The sequence below is a fragment of the Syzygium oleosum genome, unplaced genomic scaffold, assembly GCF_021117445.2.
Source record: "Syzygium oleosum isolate NSW1041296 unplaced genomic scaffold, Sole_v2.1 Sole_v2.13, whole genome shotgun sequence".
NCBI lineage: Eukaryota > Viridiplantae > Streptophyta > Magnoliopsida > Myrtales > Myrtaceae > Syzygium > Syzygium oleosum.
The window spans coordinates 11052677-11071464 of NW_026607497.1; the positions used below are offsets into that span (position 1 = coordinate 11052677).

The following is an 18788-nucleotide window of genomic DNA, read 5'->3' on the forward strand; positions in this document are numbered from 1 at the left end:
TTCAACAATGGTTTCCGGGTTGGGTCGTCTGTTCTAGAATACAAATGCGTTTCGCTCTTTCCAAATTAGCCATAGAATTCCGGCAACCCATTCTCGAGAAGAAGGACCGGCTCTTGATATAAGCACTTCATCTACCCATTTGTCTATCCTTGTTATGTTCATCGGAGATGCCTGCACATTTAGTCTTCGATCTGACCAGATTGCTTTGGTCCAGTCGCAGAGGGCGAAAATATGTTCAGTAGTTTCGGGGGTCTTCTGACAAATCGGACAAAGCGGGTCAGGTACTACTTTCCTTTTGCACAAGTTCTCCTTCGTGGGTAGGGCATTTTGGCACATGCTCCACAAAAAAATGCGAATTTTAGGGTCGGTTTGTAGCTTCCATATCTTAGTCCATAGGGACCGAGGTGGCTGGTATGATAAGGATGCTTGTTCTATGTCTGACTTTGATAGTGTTGAGCGTAGTCTATTGTATCCCTGCTTCACCGAGTACTCCCCTGTAGTGTTTCCTGTCCAGACTTGTTGATCCCCTTCTAAGTTCGGCCTAATCCGAATGGCAAGTATTTCTTTCACAATGTTCTCTTCAAATAGCTCCTGCAATTGGTGTTCCTTCCACATATTCGATCCTTGGTCGATTAAATCTGCAACTCTTTGGGGGTCATCTCGATTGGCTGGACCCCGAAAACACCGGACTCTAGCCATTTGCCCTCTCTTATATCAATACTTTCTCCATTTCCGACCACCCATTTTAATTCAGAACTCATCGCGTCTCTTCCTATAAGCAAGCTTTGCCACCCCCAAGAAGGTCGGGAGCCCTTTTTTGCATTCCATAGGTTGCCTCTTGGGAAGTAAATCCCTTTCAAAGCTAGCTCCATAAGGTAGAAGGAGATTGTGCGAGTCTCCATGCTTGCTTGCCCAACATCGCCTTGTTAAAAGTAACAAGGTCTTTGAAACCCAAACCTCCATCTACTTTCCTTGCTTTGAGAGTTTCCCAATTCTTCCAGTGAATTCCGGACTTGGATGAGTTTTGTTTCCACCAAAAGGATGCTATCTGCTGCTCTATGGCTTTGCACACTGAGATAAGGATCTTGAATATCGACATAGAATATTGAGGAAGCGCTTGTACTACTGTTTTAATCAAAGTTTCCTTTCCCGCCTTAGATAACAATTTCTCTTTCCAGCCCTCCATCTTCATGTTTACCCTTGCCAAAATCCATGCAAACATCTGTTTTTTAGTTTGACCCCAATCCGAGGGAATGCCCAAGTATTTTCCGATTTTCTCCATAACTGGTACTCTTAGTGCACTCGCCATGTTACTTTTCAGGCTTTGTGGACAGCCCGCACTAAAGAAGACCCCGGATTTGTTCAGATTGATTGCTTGTCCTGAACCAAAGCAATATTGATTTAAAATGTTCGCCAAATTCTGACATTCCCCCACAGTTCCATCCAAAAAGAATATTGCGTCATCAGCAAATAAGAGATGAGACAGGGTGGGGCAGTTTCTGTTCAGTCTTATCCCCTTTAAACTTCCGTCCTCCACTGCTTTGCTTAATAGAGAAGAGAACACATTAGTCATGATTATAAATAAGTAAGGAGATAGTGGATCTCCTTGCCTGATTCCTCGAGATGGCTGGAAAAAGTGTAATGGTTCCCCATTGATTTTGACACTGAATGTGACAGTGGAGATACACTGCTTTACCAATGACACCCACTTCTCACCAAAACCCATTTTCAGCATATATGCACATAAGAAATCCCATTCCACTCTATCGTATGCTTTCTGCATATCCAGCTTTAGTATCGCCTGAAACTTCCGCTTCATCTCCCTAATTCTCAGTTGGTGGAGGACTTCTTGAACTATTAAGATGTTGTCTTGAATTAGTCTTCTGCTAACAAAGGCACTTTGTTCTGAGGCAATAAGATTCTGGAGCCAAGGCTTAAGGCGATTCGCCATTACCTTGGAGATAACCTTGTAACTGAAGTTACACAAGCTAATGGGTTTAAACTGGGTAATACTTTCTGGATTAGAAACTTTAGGAATGAGAACAATATGTGTTTTGTTGAGCTCGGGGTCAAGTCTACCTGAAATGAAGAAATTGCTGACTAGCAGGTGAAGGTCATGCTGTATGTCCTCCCAGTGATGGTGGTAGAATTGGCCATTCATCCCATCGGGGCCTGGGGCTTTGGTTGCGCCTAGTTGAAAAACCGCTTTCTTCACCTCCTCTAAGGTTACTGGCGCTTCCAAAGCTTCGTTCATCCCTTCTTGTGCAAGAGGAGGGCACTGGTCTAGAATCGGCTGGAAGTTCCTATTGCCCACTGATTCATACAAAGACTGGTAAAAACTTGCAATGTGTTGCTTTAGTGCATCGGGTTCTCGACACCAATAATCATCCACTTTCAGCATTGAGATCTTGTTCCTTTGTCTACGCTGAACCGTAGTGGCATGGAAGTATTTTGTGTTCCTGTCTCCCCATTTGAGCCAATTGATTCGAGACCTCATCCCCCAGTATAGTTCTTCTTGCCTCCACAAATTCTCAATATGCTCTTTGATGCATTGCACTTCCTTTATACTTGACTCCCTAACATCTGTGTTTGTGAGGTCCATGAGTCTTCTTTTGAAAGACGCTATTTGGGAACGGGCATTGGAGAATCTCTTTTTACTCTACCCAATCAATGCTTCTATGATCTTTTTCAGCTTGCTCGCGAAATCTTCAGGCATGTCTTCCTGATTCCATATCTTCTGCACTAACTCCTTACATTGGGGCTCTTCCAACTAGAATGCCTCAAATTTGAATTCCTTTTTCCTCTTGATGAATGTTGGGGAAAGTGTAAGGAGAATTGGGTTGTGATCGGAACCTATTGCTGGTAAGGCATAAGCCTCCGCGTTGGGGAACAACACTCTCCAGTCAATGTTGCATAGAGCCCTGTCTAATCTCTTCTTAACAAGAGCTTCCCTATCCCTGTTGTTCGCCCAAGTAAATGCACACCCCTTGCTTTCAATGTCCATTAATGAGCACCTATTCAGAAAGTCGCGGAAAGCCACTAGCCTGTGATGGTCCGCCTCTCTAATGCCTACCTTTTCCCAGCGGTATAAAATTTCGTTAAAGTCTCCAATACAAATCCATGGGAGGTGATTTGCTGAGCTTATCGCCTGTATTTGCTGCCATAGCTGAAGTCTTTCTTGAAAGATTGTGGGGGCATGTAAAAAGGTGATACGCATCATGTTCCCACTGTCTTGGTCCCTACAGGATACATCAATGAACTCCTTTGAGCTATCTTCAACTACCACTTCCACACCTTCGTTCCACAAAACAGCCAAACCCCCCGCTATCCCTATATGATCAACTATCACCGCATGTTGAAATTGAAGTTCCCTCCTGACTCTGTCTACTACTGTTTTTTTATTCTTAGTTTCCATTAGGAACACTAAGTTGGGTCTATCTTGAGCCACTAAGGCTCTGAGATGCTGGACTGTCAAGGGTGTACCCAACCCTTGGCAGTTCCAGCTCAAAAGCTTCATATATCCCCTGGAGGCTTATTAGGGCTAGCCACCAAAGCCCATTCGCTCATCCCAGCCACCATCTGAATTGGTGTTTCAAGTAGTGCTTCCTCGTTAATAGATTGATGGAGAATGTCATGCAAGCCGCATGAGTTGAGTGCTTTCTGTTTCTTCGACACAGCCACCTTCTTAAAGGATTTGAGCCCAATCTTGTATTTCCTCGAGGTTTTATCTCGTTTGCCCTCCCTAGTCGGATCAAATAGGATGATTTGGTTATCCTGCTTAGTCTTCCCCTTGAGCGAGTTAGGTCTCTCAGCTTGCTGGTTTTTGCCCTTCAATTCAGATCTTATAATCAGCTCCATGGATGTTCTAGCTTGCTGGTTAGCGCCTACAACTCCAGTCCCCTCCTTATCTTTAGTTCTTGGCACCTCTGGCTCTACTAGGATAATCTCTCTTGTTGAATGTGGCATTTATGTCCTGAATTGATTGGTCAAGGCTATTCCGAGTTGATGAAAATAACCTCAGGAGAACTAGTTAATCAAAATCGCAAAAGAGAAAAAATGTGAAAGTTGCTATTTATTGAGAAGGCAAAAAACTACGCATTATCATTAAATTATGAGACTGTCTGTATTAATCAAAACAGTGATATTTTATTTGACTATCATCTATTTTTCTCCATTCGTTTTTATATGAACTTTATATCCTTTCTTCAACTTAATAATGTGCTCAAGCTAATCTCTAGAAAGGATGGGTCTGATAATAAATGTAGTTTATTAATATTCTTCTAAATTAGGATCTCGATTATTAAATTTATTAAAACAATTGAATCTTAGATGATTCTTGTTAAAATGAACGAACATGTAAACTTCTTTGATTTGAACATAAAAAAAGAAGAAATAATAGTTTAGGAAAGGTTGATCTATGTTAAATGTATATTTTTCGTCTTTTGTTAATCTTAGCATTAATAAGATCTCAACGAAGGCTATTTTGGACTAATTAAACTTTGGGGTGTGTTTAAAACTCTTTGAGGGGGTGAAAATAGCGTGAACTTTTCTTCTATTTTCTTAGAAAATAAAAAAAAAATATGGAACACGATAAACTATTGAAGAGAGAAGACCAAACATGGAGAATTAGTAAACTTGATTATATATATTTGGCGGCCCTTTTCGTCTACTTAATTTTCTATGATTTTCTTTACTTTTTATGTAGTAAAAACACAGAGAGCACTAATAATAAATTGAAGAAAAAAAGGTTAAGTGGAAAAAAAGAAAACTTGATTATACGTGTAGCGACTCTTTTGGCCTACATTTTATTTTTATGATTTTTCTTTCTATATAATAAAAAGTATCTCAGGGAAGGAGGTGAAGAAGCCGCGAGAGAAGGAAGGGGAGACCTCAACTACATAAACGGGGTAGTCATCAGGGTGTAACCGATGCCCATGTTGACGAAGGAGTGGCTAACTAGGAAGATGGCATAATTGGAGCCCAAGTCCATAATGGTGCAACGGACTTGGGCCTCACGAACAACATGGCCCCCACCGTCACAATGGTGCAGCGGCAACCACACCGGTTAGAGGTCAATCCCGCCATTCACAACCCAAGATCCCATCAGGACCTCAAGATGCATGTCGGATATCTTCAAGTCCTTTCTTTTTATATGCCGCTGCCCTGCTCATCATCGCTGGGCTAAAAAATTGAAAAAAAAAATTGGATGATATCTGAAATTAATAACACGCATGCAAAATAAGTGCTATACACATGCAAAATAAAGCACGTGCAATATGGGAAAAGAAACATATGACCACTGAGGTGAGTCTCACAGGCTTCATAATATCGAACAAGAGAGAGGACTAACTGTAAGCTAGCAATATGGGAAAAGAAACATATGACCACCGAGGCGAGTCTTTGCACGCTTCACAATATCAAGAGAGAGACTAGCCATAAGCTAGTGAAACGGAGGTCAAGGAAGCAGCTTTGCTGGAGGATCAAAGTCCTCGATTGTTTGTTGTCTAATAGTGACAAAATGAATAAAGATAAGCTAACTGTTGACACCTGATTTTTAGCTAATGCGTCATAAAGGTAAAAAAAATTGAAATTAGGATTTCTGATCACGACAAAACCCACTTTTCAACAGAAAAAGAAGTCATTTAGTATTTGAATTAGCATTCGTCTTTCATTTTCTTGCCTTTTGCACTTTAATCCCAAAAAGTCAAAACGTTGACTTTTGAGTCGACTTTTAATCAAATTTTGATCGAAAAGTCAACCTTAAGTCAAATTTTGGTTTTTTGCACAAAAGCCCAAAAATAGTGTCAATTTCACTTTTGCATTATCAATTTTCAGAAAAATTCAAAGTTTGATCAATTAATTGATATTTTAGTAAGTAATTACTAAAATGTTGATTTTTGACCAATACTTTGTCCAAAAAAATTGAAAAAATTCAAAACCACTAAATTAACTCCTTTTTACCGTAATTTGACTTTGGCAACATCAATTTTACAAAAATCGGTTTATAATTAACTTTACCCCAATTCGTGGATTTTGGTTTAAATTGGCCAAAAATGAAATTACTTCATTTCTAGTAATTTTTTAGGATAGTTTCCTTCACGACATTGATCTAGAGGTCATCTCACATTCAATTTTCAAGCCAATTTTAGAATCCCAAGCTAAGGATAAAAATCACTAATTTGAGCCTTAATTAGGGATTCCGGTTGGTTCCTCATGATTTGCACAATTAAATCATGAATGAGTCCATTTTCTTATATGAAACTCAAATCCAACATCAATTTTGAAAAATTCACATGAATTTGAGTCAATTTGATCAATTAAGCTAGCCAATGACTTGTAAAACTAAACTAGATTGATCAAATTGTTGCAATTCAACTTGACCCATTCTTATCTAGGGTTTAATTTGATGAATTGAGCTTCAATTTGACAATTAATTTTCAATTTCTTTTTGGGGTCTAAATGGGATCATTATATGAAAGTCAATTTGAGCACATTAGAGTGTTTTAAACCTATTCAATTGAATCAATTGATTGCTTTTCAAGTCAATTGGGTTTAATTTAAATCAATTTTGTCAATTGAAGACAAATTGCAAAAATTGCATCAATTAATTGAAAATTCTCAATTTGTGTGAGGCAAATCAATTGGGATGAAATTGGTATTACCAATGATGTAATTGGAACAAATTCATTCAAATTTTTTTCGTAACAAGTTTTAGGATTTAATTGCACTTTTGTGATAAGTTTTAGGACTTCCAGTTCACTTATCCCCTTTATTTTTCTAATGGTTTTGGTAGATCCGTGATTTTTGTTCCATCAAGATCAAGCACCTCGAGGTGAACGAGCCCCCCGATATCCGCAGTTATTGTTGTCAATAGAATGCAATTCACGTTAGATGTCAACTTGGGAAAAATCTCTGATGGGGGGGTTTGACCTCTAAGAATAACACTTCCAACGTTTATCAACTAAACCATTGTTCAGGGAGCTACGGTCCGAACCCATCTTAAATTGAGTAATCTTTGCTGAAGACATTTTTTTTTTGGGGCCTAAAGCATGCACGATACCCTGAATCATGATTAAATGAGTTGGCACTTCAAAGACCAAATTTAACTCTAACTTAAATTTTCAGATTCACCATAAATCAACACTATCAATGTGGAAGGGAAAATGACATAAATAATTTCTGAACTTTGGTTCAATACGCAATGTCATCCTTGTACTTTTAATTTGTTCAATGTGTCCGAACTTTGGTCCAATGTGCAATGCCGTCTCCAAACTTTTAATTTGTTCAATGTAGTCCCTGAACTTTGGTCCAATGTTCAATGCGATCTCTAAACTTGTAAATATTTTTATATAGTTTAGAGATTATAATTGAACATTTACCAATATTTCATAGATCACATTGAACAAATTAAAAGATTAGGGACAATAGTACACATTAGACCAAATTTTTATGGATTACATTGCAAAAATTAAAAGTTCAGTAAATACATTGTGAATTGGATCAAAGTTTAGAAATAATTTGTGTTGATATCCCAATGTGGAAATAGGGTACATATAGATTACTGTAATTGGTAGTGGCACTGACTCATCTTGCACCGATGATGTCATGGTCAATGTATTATACGCTTCACTAAAGTACCTAAAGCTTGAGCATTTGCTTTTTGATATGCGCTTCCTGATATTGACACATCCAAGTAAGTTAGATTAGTTTATCTTTCTATTGATTTTGGTAGATCACCTCGAGGCGAACGAGCTCCCCCGATTGCCGTAGTTATTGTTGTAAATAGAACGCAATTCGCTTTAGATGTCAACGCAAGAAAAAATCTCTGACGGAGGTTCGATCTCTAAGAATAATACGTCCGACGTTTAGCAACTAAACTACTGTTCGGGGAGCTACAATCCGAGCCCATAATTAAGTAATCTCTGCTTAAGACATTTATTTTTGGCTTAAGGCACGCACGATACCCTGAATCATGATTAAATGAGCTCGCACTTCAAAGACCAAATTCAGCTCTGACTTAAATTTTCAGATTCATCACGAATCAACGCTACATATGTGGCAGGGAAAATGACAAAGATAGTTCTTGAATTATTATCTAATGTGCAATGTCGTCCATGAACTTTTAATTTGTTCAATGTAATCCTTGAACTTTAATATAATATTCAATGTGACCCCCTATTTTCCATTATTCCAATCAAATCTATTCTAAAAACTAAACTTTTAAACATTTTTATATAATTTGGGGATTACAATTGAACATTTACCAATAGTTTATAGACCACATTGAACAAATTAAAAGTTTATGGATAGTATTGCACATTAGGCCAATCAAGGACCGCATTGCACATTATATCAAAATTCATGGACTATTTGTGCTGTTATCTCAATGTGGAAATAGTGGCGCTTAACATTCGACCAGAACTTGGAGCGGAGGAAACACCTAAATAACTCTTCTCTAATTGGTAGTGGCACCAACTCATCTTTGCTCCGTCGCGATGGTGTCATGGTCAATGTATTATACGCTTCACCAAACTACCTAAAGCTCAAAATGACATCTACAATTCATCGAAACCAACGACATAGGACGGTGTCACCCGCAGGAATCCTTAGCAAATGTAGTGGAACCAACGGATGAAAATGAGCCGGAGGAGCTAATCCTCTCTCCCCTCTTCGCATTTTCTTTTTCCTACTACTTTTGGTCGGGAAAATCCCGTTAAAATCTTTCCCCTGTTGCCATAAAAGACTTGATCCTCAGAGGTCAAATCCATGGTTAATCGGATTGCCATGCAGCATTAACCCGAATTTACATGCGTCTTATCACATCAACAAATGTGGGCTTCACGGTTAATTTGATTGTTACCTCAATTCACGTTAGATATGAACAGGACCATATTTGACTGGAAAAAGGAACGGTTTGATTCAAAGACTGAGGATTAAATTGAACGAGACTAAAGTTTAAGGATGGAGTTTTACATTAGCTAAAAGTTGTAAAGTGCATGGATTTTTTTTTTTTTTTACGTTGTTCTGTTGAAATTTGATGGATTGAGTGCCCGCAATTTGGATCCATTGACAACATTGGCTGGGGGCTCTTCACTCTATGGACCCCGCCCACGGAAACACACAGGCAACGACTCATTACGCGTGCGTGTTTCAACGCGCGAAGATGATTGACTTCCACGGTTGACTTGTGACTTCTCTTCTGAGCCCACCCTCAAGCATCAGCTCATTCCTGTCTTTCTTTCCATGGAGCTTTGGAGCTAATCAATGGTGCTTCGTTGAATTGCATGTAAGTACAGCGTCTTCTTCTGAGCTCTCTTGCTCTTTCCAATAGTTGACCATGTTGTTCGTCGGTTCTGAGGGTTGAATTTGATTGTATGGTTCTGATCAGCGCTGCTTGTTGTACGGGTGAAGACTCGAACGTATGTTGGTTCGTTCTTTTCTTCTTTTGATCGACTGATTTTGCCAAGAATTCTGGGTTTGACCGAATTGGGTGGAAAGAAACGAAATAAAAAACCGATGGAAATGTTTCTCTCGTTTGGTTAGAAAGAAATAGGCAGTATGTATTCGTATATTGGACTGATCTTATGTATGAACCGCTTTTATACTTCTTCTAAGATGCCGAGAGTCCACATTACACTTTGAAGATGAGCTGTTGAGCTGATATGGAAGTTGAATTTCAATATAGTGTTCTTTTTTTTTTTTTTTTTTTTTTTTTGATCGAACAATATGGTGTTCTTCACTGACATTTTTTATGGATTACTTTTGTTGAATATCATGTGAACGGGGGATCTTGCTACCATCGAGCTAAGAAGTTTATATTCTTTCACTTGGAGCAAATATTCTTCTTATAATCTTCTCCTCTGTTCTGTCTTTCCTAACTGGAGGAGTCATTCCACCATCACCTTCTTATGTTTTTCTGTTTTCGTCATGTCTTTTTGTCAGTTCGAACTCTATGTCACGAACAGGACCAACCTCTCCCTCTCCTGTCTTTTTCCATTGGAAAGTAGTTTACCAATAGCTGAATTGAGGTGCATCGGTTTTGCTTGCTGAAAATGTCCAACTATTTTGCAGTCGTGTTTTGGGGTCCATGCATGTGCCATTGGCGCTTGTGCTAGAAAGATGAATTCACGATGCATCTAAGATTGCACATAAAAGTGAAGTTGCCTTCTAAAATCGCAAAATTTCAGACAACATGCTAAAAACCTTAATCAGTGTTATAATGGCATCGCAATTTCATCTTGATGACATTGAAATTCATAATCTGCTTTGTATCTGTAGTTTTTTCAATTTTATTGTGAATGTTCAATGTTCGCCAGCTTTTCCACAATCCTATATTTGAGTTGATTGGAGAATGAAAATCAATGCAGACAAGCTAGGTGGTCAGTGCATGTTCACCACTCACAATAAGATCTGACCTGTTGGTCTATGTGTTATTTCTATACTTCTTTTGCCGAGACTCTTTTTATTAAGTTGGTATTCATTGTGTAGATTTATGGTTCTTATAACTTGAATATGTATTTTTTTTAGCTCTTGCACCTACTCAAATGTCTAACTATGCCCTTCAAATTGTGGCAGTTATTCAGTTGCAGGTCATACAAACATCTCAAGTAGGCGTGCCATCCTCATCCTGAGCTGTTTCTTGAGTATTTGACCCGGCGTCTTCAAAATCAGAGTTAGTCAATGCCTAAACCTTATTGTTCTTTAGCAACTTTTTATCTATACCTTTCATATGTAGAATACAAAACTACTCTTAGAAATCGTTAGAGGAACAATAAACAGCTGTGATGCTACAATTAGAGGAGTATAATCTGTCTGTCTCCTTGAAATGAAAATAAATTTAATTTGCTGGCGATATTTTTTTTCAGGATTCTATGCTTCTTGGCGACCAAATGTTAAGTAAAAGTCTTTCAAGTAAACATGTGTTTCAATCAGCTCCTTCCACTTCTCACAGTTGTATGGAACATATTTAGGAAAACGAAGAACAGATAAAGATTTTGGGTTAACTTTGGCACACTCTTTGTTTGGCCCTAAATTGTGGCATCATTTTGTTGTGCATAATAAATTTGTTCCTAATTTTTTGGTAGAGACTAGACACTCTTGTTCTTCAAACTACTACTTTTAGTGAGTTTTTTCCATTATGATTTAAGTTAAGATTATAAACTCTAGCTTGTTGCTTGCACAGTATGGTTGAGGCGGCAGCTACGGCAGCGGCTGTTGAGGCATACAGGGATGGGAAAAGCTTAATAGCTTATGTTGGTCGCAAAATCAATTATGCGGATGATCTTGAAAAGAATTTTAGAAGGCTCACAGAGGAAGCAGAGAAACTCTTTGCTAGGAGGGATGACGTGGAAGCTGAAGCAAACAAAGACAAGACAAAGAAAAAAACTAAAGAGTGTGAAGCCTGGATTGGCAGGGTTAAGAATGTTGAGAATGAGGTTCAAGAACTAGAAAATGAATTTAGAAAAAGAAGAAAACGTTCATGGAAACAGCGTCACATTTTGTCAGCTCCCAATTTCAGTAAACGTTTGGCTGAGAAGTGCGAGGAATTGCATAGTCTGTGGGCAGAAGGAGGACTTGAAACCGAAGCAGTTGTCGAGAGACCACCTGAGCCTGTCAGATTAATGCATGCTCCGAAAACAGAAAACAAGCCATCGATCCACTGTGCTGTTGAAGAGATCCTTGGTTACTTGAGGGACTGCAGTGTGAAAAGAATTGGGCTCTGGGGGACAGTGGGAATAGGGAAGACCACAATCATGCATAATTTGAATGATGATGAAGAGATCAGCAAAATGTTTGACATTGTAATTTCAGCGTCAGTTTCCAAAGAAAGTAGCATAGAGAAGTTGCAAAAGGCAATTGCGCAGAGGCTTAAATTGAATACTGAAGGGATCGGTGATCCGCACGAAATATCGTGGAGAATATCAAAAGAATTGGAGAACAAAAGATACTTGCTTCTTCTGGATGAAGTTTGGAGTGTTTTTGATTTACAGGCAGTGGGATTACATGATAACAACCAGGATAGTAAGGTTGTGTTAGCAAGTAGATACCAACATGTTTGTTCGGATATGGAAGTTGATGAGTTGGTCAATGTGAAAAGGCTGTCTGAAGCAGATGCATGGAAAATGTTCCGGGAGAAAGTGGGTAGGAATATTAATCTGCCTGGTGTTGAACCACTTGGCCATCTAGTGGTAACTGAATGTGCTGGTTTACCACTTCTGATTGACAGAGTTGCAAGATATTTCAGAAAGAAGGATAACATTAATCTTTGGAGGGATGGATTAAGAAGCTTGCGAAAATGGCCTAGTGTAAAAATCCAAGGCATGGACGAAGTTCTTGAATTTTTGAAATTCTGTTACGACAAGTTGGATGATGAAGGACAAAAGATTTGTTTCCTATATGGCGCATTGTTTCCGGAGGATTCTGATGTCTATATAGATTATTTATTGGAGTGCTGGAGAGCAGAAGGCTTTCTGAGTGATGCAGTTGATTTTACCGAAGCTCGTGATCGGGGCCATGGCATATTGCATGAACTCATAGATGTTTCCTTGCTCGAAAAAAGTGAAAAAGTAAAGCACGTTAGAATGAACAAAGTGCTCCGGAACATGGCACTCAAAATTTCGTCAGAAGGCAAGAATTCTAAATTCTTGGTGAAAGCTTGTGAAGGGCTGAAAGAGGCCCCTAATGAAGAAGATTGGAAAATGGCAAACCGCATATCTCTGATGGATAACCACCTGTGCACATTACCAGGAACAGTAGATTGCACTTCTCTCCTAACCCTGATGCTGCAAAGAAATTATGAACTGGCATTAATTCCAGATGCATTTTTTGGATCTATGGAAAAGCTCCGAGTTCTAGATTTGCATGGCACTCGGATCACATCCTTGCCATTATCAATGTTGTCCTTGACAGCTCTAAGAGCACTTTATCTAAATTCTTGCAGCTTTTTAACTGAACTTCCTATTGACATGAAGGCACTGGCACATCTGGAGGTTCTTGATATCCGAGGCACTGGAATTGACTATTTGCCGGTTCAGATTGGGGACTTGCTTAATTTGAGATGCTTGCGGATTTCCTTATCCAATTCGTGTATGAGACGGGTGATCGAGGGACGGTCAAGAGTCATGGACATTGGTCACAATGTCATCTCAAGGCTTTCTTCGTTGGAAGAGCTTAGCATCGATGTGCATCCTAATAACCAATGGTGGGATGTGGTTGTAAAGGCTATTACACAAGAAGTGGCCACCTTGACGCGCTTGACTTCTCTATCATTTTGTTTTCCTTCCGTCGAGTATCTAAAAATTTTTGTCACTAGCAGCTCACTCTTGAAGAATATCTGCTTCACCTTCCGATTTTCCGTTGGTTACCATGAGTCTACCAGATATCGAATCCTCGATCATTTTGAGTATGAAATCTGCAGGTGTTTAAAATATGCAAATGGGGTCGGTGTGGATCATGCAATTTCTGCTGTACTTGCTGAAACTGATGCATTTGAACTTTTATGCCACAAGGGAATTTCAAGCATATCAGACTTTGGCAACGCCAATATCAACAAGGTGCGGGGTTGCCTGATTGAAGGGTGCTCCGACATTGAAGCCATGGTTGATGGCAACCATTCCACAGCAGGTGCATTGGAATGCATGGAGAAGATAGTTATAAACAATGCCCCAAAATTGACATGCCTTTGGAATGGTCCCGTGCAACCTGGAAGCCTAGCCCAACTAACTTCTCTAAGTATATATAAATGTCCAAAACTGACGAAAATATTCTCCGCTGGCATGATTCCACAACTTTCTAAGCTTCAATATTTGAGAGTTGAAGAGTGTCATGAGATTACAGAGATCATCATGAAAGCTGAAAACAACAATTTAGACCCTAGTGCACTTCCAGGTCTAAAGACTCTGATACTTACTGATCTGCCTAAGTTGAGAAGCATTTGGATTGATAACTCATTGGTGTGGCCGTCGTTAGAGGGCATTACCATACATATGTGCCAATCACTAAAGAGATTGCCCTTCGGGAACCATAATGCAGCCAAACTGAGACATATTGAAACTCAAAGAGTGTGGTGGAGGCGGCTGTCTTGGCAGGAAGAAGAAGTTGAACAAAGATTACGACCTATATGCATATTCAGCTAGTAATTGGCCCGTTTTATGCTGAGAAATTCTTCATGTAAGAAGTCTAATTTCTAGTAGTGTGATGTTGCACTAATGCTGGGACCATAGTACCTTGCTTTCTCAAGTGTTTGATTATATAGTAGTATCATGCTTTATTGTCTTAAGATCTTTACTTTGTGATTGTTAGTTCTTCTCAATAGTAAATTGAGCTTTATTAACCTGAAGTCTTTGGGTATATTTTTGTTCAATGAACAGCATCTGTTACTGGAAGGGTCTCAGAGAACCTGAGTTTGCCTTTGCTTACATATCTATCCTTGAAGGAGCTTCTAAGATGATTGTGAGGCTTAGTTTGCTGAGAACTAAGGTCAGTTTACATAATTTGTCTTCCATCTTTGTGTCGTGTATTATCAAACATTTGTATGTTGTAATACCGAGACTTGAGAACTGAGTCAGCTGTTTTCTAGTTTGTATAACCAATTGTTAGATGAATCATTTGCTCATAAGCTTAATGTGTAAATCGAGCCTTTTTCACGGAAACATGCTGTGGATGTGGATCTAATTACATCAAATAGACAACTACAGGGAGGAGCACAAAAAATAAGAATATAGAATAAAAAAAAATAACCGTAAATTTTCAGGGCCTGCTTGTTTAATTGTTATCAGTCAACTTTTAAAATACAATTCAAATTTCAAAAAATTTTGGAAAAATTATTTGTGAATCTATCTACCGAGATCTATATCTTGTGAATGTTTTAAGTGTTTCGGATTACAAAAATGTGAGTGAGCCGCAAGAATTAAATTAAGCTAAATGTAATAAATAAAAGTCAATTCAAACAGATTTGAACCTTTGACATATGCTTTCGTACTATACTAAATGAACTGTTCGTCCTATCTACAAAATATATATATATATATATGCACATCCATGCCATGATTACTTGGCATGACATTAATCATAGAAAATTAAAGAACTAATGATTGAGTAATTTCCCAGATAAGTTCCTATAAAAAGATAATGTCTGCTCTAAATATTTGAAGTGAAATCTATAGTTTTGGCATCTTTGGGGCTACTTTTCGAATTTGGTCCTTGTTCTCAGCCCTTTACTGATTATTTGCTAGGTTAGCTTGGTTTATGACTAGGGCTTTTAGAATAAATATGCCAATTTCTCATTTAAATCTTATTACATATGTCTTTCTTGTTCTTAAAGATGTCTCTAGGTTAATTCACACTTTTTAGGCTTTTTAGGCCTTTTAGCCTCGGTCCATGCCCAAAAAGAAGAATTATCTTGAGCCCGAGAAATTTGTCAAACCAGACTTTCAAGTCAACAAGCTTTTCCCTTCACAGCTTTGACTAGGATGTTGTCTAGAAACAAACCCCCAAAAGCATGTCAGGCATCCTTATGAACACTATCCATCCAAGAGTAGAGGTGTAGTTTGACTGGGTCCAAACTATTTCAGCTCAAGAATTTTGAAACCAAACCAACAGTTGGAACCAAACTGAGTCTAATCAACATTTGCTTATCTCTTGTAGTTACTAGAGTTGAACATTGCATCTTATACTCCTTACCAAAAAAAAAACATTGCATCTTATATTCCTTACCAAAAAAAAAACATTGCATCTTATATTCATCCACTTTTCCCTGCACATCATATCTCACATATCATTCAGTCAACGGTCAACACAAAGTTCCTACAAAGGTAAAAGTCGCGATGTTATATCAAATTTTCTACAGGAAAAGAAATGAACATCTCCTTTCAGAAACTAATGCATTGGGACACATTCCTGAGTCGAGCATTATAAGAGAGCAGCACATACATAGCTGAGACAAAACCATCTAGCTATTGAAGCATTCAGAGTTTAGACTCGTGGGTAGACGATTACCGATTTTTTAGATGTTGGTTGCTGCAGCAGAGACTCAAGATTTACCTCTACTTGATGCTTCTCTTTATGAGTTCAGTTGGTCAAATAATCCAAAACCAATACACGCCCTTTCTTTGATACAGAAAGTCTTTGGCCACCCATCACACCACAGAAATTTTATTTTTGGTTCTAATAGTCATGTCTAGGCCAATTGATGAATATCTCGACTAATCCGCCTGTCCTAGCAGGTGAAAGGCTAGAATATATGCAATAAGAGTTTTCTACTGTAATTTTATTTTGACTGATGTTGGAGACGAGAACAGACCATGAGATCAATTTTTAAATGAGGTTGAACTATATGCGAATATTAGTCTAAACGAATGTTCTTGTTATTCATTCAGTTATTGATGATTCTATCCATTCATAGACTGTTTAGTGTAGTAAGTGGGTACAAATGTCTACACTACCAGGGGAAAAAGAAAAAGAAACATAGTTGGTTATGTCATAAATCGATTTGGTGTTCCTCAAACTATGCAAAATTCAGTTGCAAGAAGAGGATCATGTCCTCCATAACCTCCCTGTAACTAGATTTCACTTTATTGTAACTAGATTTCACTTTATTCTAAGTACATCATATTACAAAACAAAAACCAAGTATAACCTACAATACCGTTGGATTTGGTTTTGGTTTGGTCTCAACTGATTTGTGTGGTCCTTCAACTGCCTCTTCGAAACAGGTCATGTGAAAGGAATCCAAGCGAGAATTTGTGTTTGTTTTGGTTTGGTTTAGTTCAGTTGAATGACTTAAATTGGTTTTTGTTAGTACTCCCACGTAAAAACTGGCCCTTCATATGAAATGCAAGATGTGGCGATAGATAACATCACAACGACAGTAGCTTGTGTAGTGATTAATTGATTTGTTTTCCTCCGCTTCATGGATAATGTCAGCTTCATCTATGAGAACTTCAAGCTCATTACACTCCCCAAGAACACAACATGTGAGTTGCTTTATGCTTTCCAAACTGAACTCAGAGAACTTCTTAAGATCTGCATGTCTGTCCATATAATTCGCATCTGACTATTTTAGTATGACCTTGATTTCACGGGAACACCACCATTTATTTTCCTCAAGTATCTGTCCCGTTGATCTAATTCAAATTCAACATCATATGGTAGTCGATTTATCATGCGGTTAGCCTGATTGCCAACAAGTCTAGACTGATTTAAGGATGGATACTCTAATTGATTGTTGGAGCTGCTTGAACTTCCTAAGGAGTTCCAAGTTTGGAAAGTATAATTTCAGGTATTTAAGTTTCGTAAGCTGCAGACTTAGGAGAGAATACCCTAGGCACACTTGTTCCGCCATTCAGCATCAGGATCCACATCGAAATTAAGTTCTTCTAGATAGCCAATATAACTCCACAAGGAACCACTGGGTTCAAAACTTGAGCATTTGCTTTCCGAGATGCACTTCCTGATATTGACACTTCCAGGCAAGTGAGATTAGTTTTTCTTTCTCCTGCTTTTGGTAGATCCATGGTCTTTGTTCCCTCAAGATAAAGCACCTCCAGGAGAACAAGCCTGCCAATTGCTGCAGTTATTGTCCTCAATAGAACACAATGGTTTAAGAAGGTTCTTTTGAGGCTGACTAATTGAGATATTGGCTCTGACAAAGACCTAATGCGAGTCCTTGATAAGTTCAGAACTTCTAGGGCAGGCATGCAATTGAAGATGAAGTAGGTATCAATCTCAGCTTGTAATTCCTTTGAGGAAACAATGCTGTGAGTGAAAAGCACCTTGGTTCCTCTTGTAGTCCAATCTTGTTATGCATTACGGGAATCTCTTCAGCGCTCTCCCATTCCTCAGCCCTTGGTGGCTCCATCAACTTGATGGCGTCAAGTCCAAACAACCTCAAATCAGAAACAAGCGACTTTCTTCTAGTTGAGCTAGTAAGTTCGCCAACACATGCTGATTCAGAGTTTGAAACTTGACAAATCTTTCATTCTCATTATTTTGAGCTAAGTTAGCATTGACAAACTGTTTGGACTTTCTGGCCGTCATTTTGGGTGTCTACCATACCATCCCTTATCCATCTGCCTATGAGACACTCGGTTTCTGTCTCTTGGTATTTGCTATGAAGGAAGAGATCTCTCGAACTTTTTTTACTTCTTTTGTTATCTGAACTTTCAGTGCTGAACCTCAACACAGTAACCATTAGGGCTTCAATATCTTTTCCATAAATTGCGTTGCAGCCTCAGTGTTTCAATGGCATGTTTCCATATGGAAGAATCGTGCACATCCTGAAGTGTTCATGCCATTAGAACAATCGCTCTGGATTCATGAGTGCACTTTCTAGCTGTTTCTCTGGCTATAGCTTGAATTTCTGCAGAGTGAACTATTCCACCTTCACAGTGGCCCAGCAAAGATGATCATCCAAAATTAGCATCCTCTCCACTGCCATTCCACTGCAAACTTGTTCTGATTTAGCCACCAAGATTACGTTGCTACCGTTCTGTGGCATTAAATCAGGAATTCCCGTTGACTCCAGATTTAGGAGTTGAGGAATGTCATTGAGAACAAGTAAGAATTTATCGTGCTCCAGCACTCTTTTCACCAAGTCTGAGATGTCAGCTTTCAAAGGCTTTAACTAAATCAGATGACATTTGCTCCGCAATCTCCTCAGGTGCCTCTTTCATGTTGTGTTCTCAGGAAGAGTAATATAAGTAATCAAAATCGTACAATCGTTCAATTGTTTGATCATAGTAGGCTTCTCCATCCTGTCTTAACCACAAATTCCAATTTTTCCAATTTCT

The 18788-nt window shown here is 38.7% G+C and overlaps 2 protein-coding genes across 3 annotated transcripts; one reads left to right on the forward strand and one right to left on the reverse strand.

Moving 5' to 3' along the window:
• LOC130139772 (uncharacterized) lies at positions 1–3947 on the reverse strand. The gene is made up of 2 exons (XM_056317458.1): positions 2080–3947; positions 1–1380 (listed from the first exon to the last, which is right to left on the reverse strand). The coding sequence occupies exons 1-2, from the start codon at positions 2600–2602 to the stop codon at positions 863–865; spliced, it is 1041 nt and encodes a 346-aa protein (XP_056173433.1). The 5' UTR covers positions 2603–3947; the 3' UTR covers positions 1–862.
• A 4719-nt stretch (positions 3948–8666) lies between these two features.
• Positions 8667–16356, forward strand: LOC115694439 (disease resistance protein RPS2-like). Of its 2 annotated transcripts, XR_008817855.1 has the most exons (5): positions 8667–9286; positions 10576–10672; positions 11183–14169; positions 14370–14478; positions 15848–16356. XR_008817855.1 is itself a non-coding variant. In XM_056317437.1 (4 exons), exon 3 carries the CDS (start codon positions 11184–11186, stop codon positions 14133–14135), a length of 2952 nt encoding a protein of 983 aa, XP_056173412.1. In that variant the 5' UTR covers positions 8667–9286; positions 10576–10672; position 11183; the 3' UTR covers positions 14136–14169; positions 14370–14928. The 2 variants fall into 2 exon arrangements, 1 of the variants encoding a protein (XP_056173412.1); XM_056317437.1 differs by lacking the exon at positions 15848–16356 and having other exon boundaries at positions 14370–14928.
• The last annotated feature ends 2432 nt before the right edge of the window (positions 16357–18788 follow it).